The following is a 10,335-nucleotide window of genomic DNA, read 5'->3' on the forward strand; positions in this document are numbered from 1 at the left end:
CTACTGATTGAATCTGCTGGGGGGAAAAATTCATAAAAGCCCAGTGCAAAGAAAAATAGATCAGAAGAGGAGGCGAAGCATGGCTCACATTCATGTTCAGTCTGCTTTCTTTGAAAAACAATGACATTTTCTTTAAATGTCACTGTCATTGCTCTCTTCATATATTTACACAGATCAACATCGAGTTTGCTCTAAAGGGCACATACAGTATGAGAATGACTCTCTTACTCATGAGATATGAAGATCAGGTTATACATCCTTGAGCGTTAATATGATGAATCAAGAACATTTATGTTTTATTAACTAAAACTAAAACCATGAACAAAAAAACATAATTTGAAATAAAATAACAATAAAAAAGTGCACCATACTATAACCGTTCAATTTACAGACCAGTATTATTTGTTATAAATAATACCCCCCCAAATCCCAAAGTCGCATTTTGCCCATACTTCACTTACACCCTCTAGTGGACAAATGATCAACTCTGTCTGATCTCCCACCAGTGATATTTGCTCATTGAAATGAAACTGGCTAAGAGGTTGTGTAAGTATGAGAGAAAACATGGAAATGATTGTAGATTTTACTGTTGAATATTCATAACCATAATCATTTGAAAATACTACGGGGCAAATCAGTTGTATCATCTTTAAAGGCTTGGTGAAATAAAGCACATGCACTGCTGCTTAAACTACTTAAAGTCTTTTAAAGAAAAGGCGATTTGTGCGAAAAACGGCTTTAATTCACAAAGAACATTTAACAAAGTCTTTCTGGATCTGTATTTTTGCCGGTTCGTGTGTGGGCACTGGGCAAGGGTCATGGAACTAACTAATAATGCGAAGTGACTGTTAAATACACCCACATAAATGTAAAAGTTTAATGCAAAAACCTTTGTAAAAGTGAGTCATTCAGGGTTTGAGAACTGTGGCACTGCTTTAGCAAACAAACTTACACCTAGACAACGTCATTTTATTCATTCACAGGCTCATTTACATACACATATAAACAAAATATTTTACACATTTAGCCAAAATAGAGTAAATGTGATTAAATTGCTGAATGATGCAGAAATTGCAGGTGAACAGCCTTAGCTAATTTTCTTATAATATGATGTGACAGCTGTCAGAGCGCTTAAATATCAAGAAATTGTGTAATATGGATAATGTAATGAGAGAAGGGTTTCCGTTAAACCTATCCTTTATGAAATTGTGCCTCTGGCTGCACAAAATCTGCACAGTGATTCTCAATAGCTTTGCACAGTGTAAAAATGAGCAGAAACTTGTCAGTAATTCTAAGCAGTTACAGAAACATGCACCTCTGAGACTAAATGTACAGTATTATACTACCATGGACATATCTACAGTAAAACCTCAAAGATGTCCTGTCCATGAACTATTCTATGTCCCCAGGAGACAAAAGCTTTACCATGTGCTCCATGAGTCAAAGAGAGGTGCAAGTCAGGGGGGTTTGATAAAGACACGAGTGGACTCCTGAGCAAAGGTTATATTCCTCCCCACAGCTACACATTCTGACAGGTGTGCACTGAATAACAGGGATTTACATGGACAAGAACTGAGTACCACAGTGTAAGATGAGGATTGTAAGAAATAAAGAATGTCCAGGCAGTTGTAATCTGAAGATGGTTAAGTCTTTATTGTGGTGTGACCGGTGTGTCTGATATTGTATTTTTGGTAACACTTTACAATAAGGTTCATTAGTTAACACCATTAGTTAACATGAACTATTAATGAAATGCTCTTATACAGCATTTATTAATCTTTGTTAATGATAATTTCAACATTTACTAATACATTATTAAAATCTTAACATTAGTAAATGCACTGTGAACTAACATGATCAATGAATAACTGTATTTTCATTAACTAACGTTAACGAAGATTAGTAAATACAGTAACAAATGTATTGCATATGGTCAGTTCATGTTAGTTAATACATTAACTAATGTTTAACTAATGAACCTTATTGTAAAGTGTTACCGTATTTTTTCATTGATTCCTGTCACCTATTTAGTGTATAACAATATACAAATAGTGTTTTGCAATTATTTCATGAAAAAAATTTGATTAATTATTAGGCAGTGTAACAAAGGCTTTTTCTTGCCACAGCAGTTTGAATAAAACTGCATTTTGGGGGTAAAATGAACTTAAATTTTTAGTTCACACAAAAATGAAAATTCTCATTAATTACTCACCCTCATGTCATTCCAAACCTGTAAGACCACCATTCATCTTCGGAACACAAATTAATATATTTTTGATGATATCCGAGAGCTCTTTGACCTCTCCATAGACAGCAATTTAATTACCACTTTTCAAAGGTAGTGAAGACATCATTAAAAAAAAGTCCACGTGACTACAGTGGTTCTACCTTAATGTTATGAAGCGATGTATGAAAAACATCTTAATTTGTGTTTCGAAGATGACTGAAGGTCATGGAACGACATGAGGGTGAGTAATTAATGACAGAATTTTCATTTTTGGGTGAACTAACCCTTTAAAGGCACAGTATGTAAGTTTCGCCATTAGAGGTTGCTTATTCAAAACGATAACAATGGTGAAGCTTGATGACTGAATAAGTGTGGAATCATTGGAGCTGTCATCTTCACTTCCACAGCCAATGGAAAGACAGGACTCGAGCAGAAATTGTGTTCATAGATGAGCTAATGTATATAAGTTTTATTAACGTTATTGTTAGGGATGTAACGATGCATCTGGAACCGGTTGAAAATCGATTAAAATATGTGACGATTCAAGTCGGTTGAGATGCTTAATGAATCGCGATACATTTGGGGGCAGGGGTTTATATGAATGTATATCTGAGAAGAGCTGACTGGGTTCAGAAAAGTTTAGATGGTATTTTCTTTTCATCTTAATTCCATACAATTCATTTTAAAGTCGTTTTTTATAAGAGCGCAGCGCTGCTTTGTTTACAGCGGTAACCAAGGAAGCGCTGGATTGCCGCTGTTCCATAAGAGCCACCTGCTGTCAAGACAGTGAATTTGCATTCTCATGCAAATCCCGTCTGCTGTTATGAAGTTTTATGTAGCATAATTTCACAAAGCTAAAGTCTCAACATTTTTTTCTTCAAATGTTAAACAGTATGTAATCTTTGTTGGGATCGTGATTAAAAAGGTTGCCTCTCATTTTAAATGGCTACAGATAGTTCAGAATGTAATAATAGAGCAAATAAACATCTTTTTCATACTCATATGAAGAGATTTCTTTTATTTGTATTATTTATTTATTTATTTATTTGATTTAGGAATTTAAAAAAAAAATCAATTCAGGTTTGTTGTTTTAAATAATAAATATGCTGCATTTTGTCTGAGAAATAATAATAGACACTTTCTCATTTAAATCTCATTTTGTTAAAAAAAAAAAAAAAAATGTGAGGAAATCGAAACGTGAAACCAATATCGTGAATCGAATCGAATCCTGAGTTGAGTGAATCGTTACAGCCCTAGTTATCGTGGTATGAGGCAGGGTGGCGCCGAGAGCCTGGGACATTTTATGTTGCTGTTTTTATTATGCTTATATGCTGCAGTTGGCAGGTGCTGCTCGTTTTGTTTTTTTGCATATTTTAACACCGTTTTACCCCAGCCGCAACCGTTGTCACGTTGCGCCACTCCAAATAAAAGCTGTCTACACTGAACGTGACAAACCAAACGTTGCAAAGCACTTGTACTACATCAGAAACAGAACAGGGAATCTGTTTACTGTCGGAAATCACATTGCAGTAAGCTAGATCAATATCATATTAATGAAAGCTGGATGACTTGTGTTGCTATGGCATGCGATTCATTTTGAAACGTTTGGTTGAGAAAATGCTCTATTACTGTTACTACAAATAAAGCTTTTTCTAAATATGCTGTGTTAGCCACTTGACAAAATAGTGTTGTCTGACATACTTTTTGGGTACAAGCATATTACCCGCAGTAAATTATGAAAACAATAGTCTCAAACAATAAGACTAACTGTGTTGAGCTATATAATGATTATTAGTTTTCTGTCGATAAAGGTATCCAAACAGTTGCTCACCTGTCTAATAAAATACATAATATATTTAAGCGTCTATATAACATAAAAAAACATATAAAAAACTATATAAAATATATAACATTGTTCTAATGGTTGTTGTATATTATGATCCAAAATATGTGCCTTTAATCAATTTCAAAATGTATGTAACAATCTTAATAATAGACATTATATCTTTTGATTTTTGGGGTAAAATGTGACTTGAACACCTCCTTGTGCTTTGTCCACCCACCTGTTGGGCTGCTTCCAAAGGGAAAAAAACTGTAGTTTAAATCTGGATTTGTATTCCTCAGGCAATGTAGTGAATGCCCAAACTGAGTTTAAACATCAGTATTCTTTAACCCTGACCTTGTTGTACTCTTGGACCTCTAGTTAGTTATATATTCAGTTTAAATATTCAAACTGAGGCTGGTTTGTCCTTGATGGATTTATCCAGTGGAGAGGTACAGATAATAAAATGTCTAAAAAATGAACCTAAAGCTCCATTAATTCTGACTGAATTACTGTATATTAGTCAGGTTCCTTTATTTATTTATTCAGTTTAACGTGCTACATCTCTCCCGTCAACAACATGGTACTCTTAGATTAACTGATACATTTAGCTGTTGCTTTCTTCCTGTTTGTTTTTCTGAGAAGGCACCAATCAGAGTCAGATGTATTGATAAATGATTATCTGCTGGAGTGTGAATGGTGCACCATGTGAAACAGTCTGGTCTAGAACTTGTCATGAAGTCAATGAAGCAGGTGTTGAGGTGTGAAAAAAATCAATCAATATCCTGTGGGAATAGACTCATCGCATGGACCCACACAAAAAACCACTCTCACATTCACAAACACAGCGTTTCATGCATTGCAACGTGTCTCTCCTCAAGGTTTCAGAATTAAAGGCTTGTCTTAGTGAAATAAATACAGCCCTGGATACTGCTGTATGGTATGAGAGAACAGATATTTTTCTTTATTAAGTGGAGAAAATGTCTACAGTTCTACAAGGACATATTTCTATCACAGCAGTGCACTAACAAGTCTATGCAAAATCAAGTGATTACAAAATCACTTCCATGCAAGAGCTCAAAGCTGGTTCGCAAAGAACACATTTTTGCGTTCCAGTGCACTGCTTTGTAATTATTTTTCTGTAACAAAAAAAAAACACCAGACAGATGTATTTGACTATTTTTGAACACAAGCACTGTGTTTTTAGTGTTAAAGTTGGCATGAAATGGATGTTGTGATAGTCTTTTCTTCCCTCTTGTGACTTACAGTACAGCACAAATGTCTTAGGCCACCATTAGATGTTGTTTTAGCAATGGTATAATGACCATATACAATTAGAATATTAGAATATTTATTAGAATATAACCAGAAAATACAGGAAATTTGCATGCAGTATTAAAAACTGATAAAAAAAAAAAAAAAATTCTATAGGCTAAAGTGGTAAGTATTTAGTGGCCTCCCCTTACACTTGAGCGATAGCAGGAACCTGGCCAGTGTTGCCAAGTCCACAGTTTTCCCGCGAAATTGGGCTACTATGTCCGCGGGTCGAAGAACCGCAATAACATGATTTTTTATCCCCTGGAATGCAAATTTTACTAGGGGAACCCCACCAAAAAATGCCGATTTTACCCCCTGAAACACCAGGGGACCCCCTTGAAACGTGATTGGGCTAGTTTTGAGTATCAATTGGGCAGGTTTGGTGTGTAAACCTGGCCCCACCAGAAAGAATTTGTGCCCCAGGCACCAGGGCTAGTGAAGATAAGTCTTCACCAGTGAAGAGAACAAAAACGTGGATCTTTAGGAAGTTTTATTCGTCCACATTCTTTGCAACTTCCCATTCTTTTCTCCTCTTATCGCTAGTAAAGTAGTAAAGACTCACATCGCTTTTCTTGTGGCTCATTGACTGAAAATTACAACCAAAAGCTGCACAATGTGGCATCGTATATTATATTCTGAGTTGTGTTGCAGTAAAAATAGCAATAGGACAGTGTCAGTAGAGCAGTGAGTGCAACCATTTGACAACATCGACATAGAACGCACTGTGCACCTGAACAAAATGGCGCCACCCATTGTCCAGATATGTCATGGATTTCTTAAATAACGTAAATATTTCATGGGTTTTCTACTACATATTTCAGTAAGAGACATCATTTACATAATTTTAAGCCATACAAGTCTTAACACCAGCGGTTCCCTTTAAACCTAAATGGAATGGAAAAGGACTGGAAGGCAAAGAAAACTATGATGAGAAGTTTCTCAGATTTTCTTCTTTGAGTTCTGTAGTCACAAAAAAATACTTATTTTTGCTTAAAAAAGCCATTTTGTTCTGAATTTGTTATACATTTTGTGTACATATTTCCTGCATTTTCTGTTTGTATCGTAATAAAGACCAAAAAATAAATATGGATGGTCATTAAAACATTGCTAAAACATCAAAGCTGGTGGTGACCTAAGACTTTTGCACAGTACTGAATATATCTGAGTGAAATGGTTTCTCAAAAATCTGAAAAGATGAAAAAATGGGAATTGATTGGATCATTTGCTAAGGTAAGGTTCTGTCCAGAGAAGAGACTTTAAGTTACAAGAAGTGCAACCTTTAAAAATGCCTCCCATTCTTTTACTCTTACAGTTTTTAAAAGTAGTGTGTTATTTTACTATGTAAACACGAGCTAGATGGACAGATTCCTAAACGCGCTTCAGGACTCACTTGGTGCTTCACACACAGCTTTCATTAGCATATTTCAATGTATTGTCATAAATACACACACAATGACATATAAATATAACGCATTTATCCACTGAAGTATATATGTATTATAGGGTTAATATAACACATAAACATTATTAAAAACCTAAACGTGACAGTTATTGTTTGTCCTGAAAGATAGCTTTGGAAAAAATAAATGAATAAATGAATGATTGAATAATTTGGATCACAGAACGCACATACTTGCCTGTTGCCATGCGCTATGAATGCGTGTGTTTGTACCCACATCTTTCATTTAAAATCTTAAGCAAACACACAAAGAGCAGGCGGAGGCTGCATCTGCTGACGTTCAGCCAGTGGCTGTGAGTGAGTCCATTTGCTCCGAGCCTCTGAATCACAGAGCATCTCTTCAGGAGCATCTCCAGCAAACAAGCAGCAGAGGATTTTCAAAGACATCTGGAGTACTGCAACATCTGATTCTTCAACTACATCTGCAGCTCTAAGCTTCTTTTATTATTGTTCATCCCATCATCTGAATCAGTTTTATTACTCTTTATTAGCCTATTCTTTTATTGCTTTAATTTTTTGTTTTCTCTCAAATTTCCATCTCTCACCTGTTGTCTGTTCTTCCCCATCTCTTTATCTTCACAAATCCTGATGAACAACTCGTACCTGCAATTTCATAAAGGACAGAAACCTGCTAACAGCACATCTTTGCCTTCTAATGGCAGTACTGTGGATCCTCCAGCAGGGGCGCTGTGCGAGCAGGTCCAGATCCAGGCAGAGGTTTTTCTCACCTTGGGTATTGTGAGTCTTCTGGAGAACATCCTCGTCATCTCGGCTGTGGTCAAAAACAAAAACCTTCACTCTCCAATGTACTTTTTCCTGTGCAGCCTGGCTGCTGCGGACATGTTGGTAAGTGTATCGAACTCTCTGGAGACCATTGTCATTGCAGTACTAAACAGTCGCATTTTGGTGGCCAGTGATTATTTTGTACGTTTGATGGACAATGTGTTTGACTCAATGATCTGCATTTCTCTTGTGGCGTCCATCTGCAACCTTCTGGCCATTGCCGTCGACCGCTACGTCACGATTTTCTACGCCTTACGCTACCACAGCATAGTGACCGTACGTAGAGCGCTGGTCGCAATCGCTGCGATCTGGCTGGTGTGTGTGGTTTGTGGGATCGTCTTTATAGTGTACTCTGAGAGCAAGACCGTGATCGTGTGTCTAATCACAATGTTCTTTGCCATGCTGGTTCTCATGGCAACTCTCTACGTACACATGTTTCTTCTCGCCAGACTACATGTCCAGAGAATCGCAGCATTACCCCCAGCAGCAGCTGCCGCTGGCAACCCGGCCCCACGTCAACACAGCTGCATGAAGGGAGCCGTGACCATCTCCATCCTCCTCGGAGTGTTTGTGTGTTGCTGGGCGCCCTTTTTCCTCCACCTCATTCTGCTGGTGTCGTGTCCGTACCATCCGCTCTGCCTCTGCTACATGTCTCACTTCACCACGTACCTGGTCCTCATTATGTGCAACTCTGTGATTGACCCCCTCATCTACGCCTGCCGCAGCCTGGAAATGAGGAAGACTTTTAAGGAGATACTCTGCTGTTTTGGCTGCCAACCTTCACTTTAGACATTAGTACAGAATGTCTGATTTGAAACAAATCTGGATATGTAAAGAAAATGTTTACCTTGATGTAAGATGCCAAAGCTTGGTGGTCATAATAATGTTGCACATCCTGAGATAAGGGTAAGAAAGAAAAGCTTTAAAACAGGAAAGCTCAAGTGCTGTAAGAAAATCAGTGAACTGAGGGTAAATTAAATGTGACCTATTGCTTGCTGAATAGGGAAGATCAATTATTTGTTACACACTCTTAGAAAAGGTTCTATATAGAATCTTAAAGGGTTCTGTCGGGTGCTTCATATATAGGGGTTCCCATCATGGAATCATTTTATGGATTCATGGTGCGTTCAAGTCATGTCGGAAAGATCGTATTTACGAGCAGAACTGACATGAATGCCACCACAATGTCGTAAATACCAGTGGGAAGCTCGTAATTTTCTTTAAGCTCCGATCTGTACGAGTTGGGGGCGTGTCAGTCAGAAACATGGCGAAATACCACAATATTACAGGTATTTAGCAGTGAATTGTCAGGCTTTTCTATTTACAACAAAGTAAGCTGATTCCCAGCAAAAAATACAATAGCATCACAGTATAAAAATGTAATATGCAACAATAAAGTTTACAACAGCTTCATAAATTAATTAAAAAAACATAAAAAAGCAACATACAACTAATGTACATTATTTGCATTTTCTAGAAGCAGAAGTGTTGTAATTTTGTGTAATTAATTTAGAGAAGGCACACCGCCATCATACTCCGACGAAAGTGACTTGAACGCACCTACCGTCGTACACACGATTTCCCACCTCGTAAATACGAACTTCCCAGGAAGACTTGAACGCACCATTAGTCTTAATGAATTTTGTTATAATTCATTTTTAATTTTAAAGAAATATACAGGTACACATAGTATATACAAAATTACGGTATGAATAAATATTTGAAACTCTACATTATTTCTAGGTGAAAATTAATGACACTGATCATGTGACTCTGTACAGAAGGTTAGATGTTCTTTCATTGAAGCCAAAGCACTCTCATGTCAATACATATATTTTATGTTTTGGCAAATTGCTGTATGATCTGCTTATTTTTTTTCTTAAAAATCATACATTTTGTACAAATTCAAGAATTTGCCAAAACATAAAATAGTTATGTGTTTTCATGGGAATGGGTTGTTGAAGCACAAGATGCTGTTTGGATCATCCCAATTTATGCTGGATCAAATGATTTGTTTTAAACAAATTTGTGGCGTTCATGCAGCTTGAGTGCAAAAGCAGGACAAACCAAATAATAAGAATTATAATAAAGAAGAATAACATTTTTACTAGTGGTATCACACTTTTAGACCCCATGGTACAGTATTTTTAAAATGTGTAAATAGTATATTTTAGGTATCTGTGACAGTGTTCGGATCATTCTGTCTGATAATGGTGTGTAAATGCTTGTGTTCAACGTTGCTGAAGTGAAATCTGAAGTGAAAACAGTCCTGTGGTGAAACTTGCTTTTTGGAAAGTTAGGGCACTTCCTACACATATGACTGCATCAATTGTTGAGGTGTCTCTAACTTTGTTGCTTTAATATGCAGTCTAACTCAGCAGCCCAGCTTCTCCAGTCCGCTTGTGTGGATCATTTAGCTGTCAAAGTCTCAAATTTCTCTGTTTTTGCCTTTCTGTGGTGGAATGTACCTGGGGAATGAGCAATAGCCAAATAAGCATGTCAGTTTCAACACCAAATATTCCTCATTTTTGGTGTTTTTGCCTTTTATTCTGATATGGAAGTGAGAGAGGATCAGAAAGGCAGGTTTTCAACTCAGGTTGCCCAAAGCACAACCACACTGTGTGCCAGAGTGCTGCCCACAAGGCTCTGACCAAATATCCCTCTTAATCCACTGAACAGCATTATAGTTTAGCTTTTTTATGGGTATGAAGTGGTTTAAGTTTGATA

General features: G+C 36.8%; 1 protein-coding gene across 1 annotated transcript; it reads left to right on the top strand.

The window, feature by feature from the left end:
• The first annotated feature begins 7,413 nt into the window (after nucleotides 1-7,413).
• Nucleotides 7,414-9,044, top strand: mc3r (melanocortin 3 receptor). Its single transcript, XM_067393758.1, has one exon. The coding sequence runs from the start codon at nucleotides 7,414-7,416 to the stop codon at nucleotides 8,395-8,397; it is 984 nt and encodes a 327-aa protein (XP_067249859.1). The 3' UTR covers nucleotides 8,398-9,044.
• Nucleotides 9,045-10,335: the final 1,291 nt, after the last annotated feature.

This window comes from Chanodichthys erythropterus, chromosome 9, assembly GCF_024489055.1.
Source record: "Chanodichthys erythropterus isolate Z2021 chromosome 9, ASM2448905v1, whole genome shotgun sequence".
NCBI lineage: Eukaryota > Metazoa > Chordata > Actinopteri > Cypriniformes > Xenocyprididae > Chanodichthys > Chanodichthys erythropterus.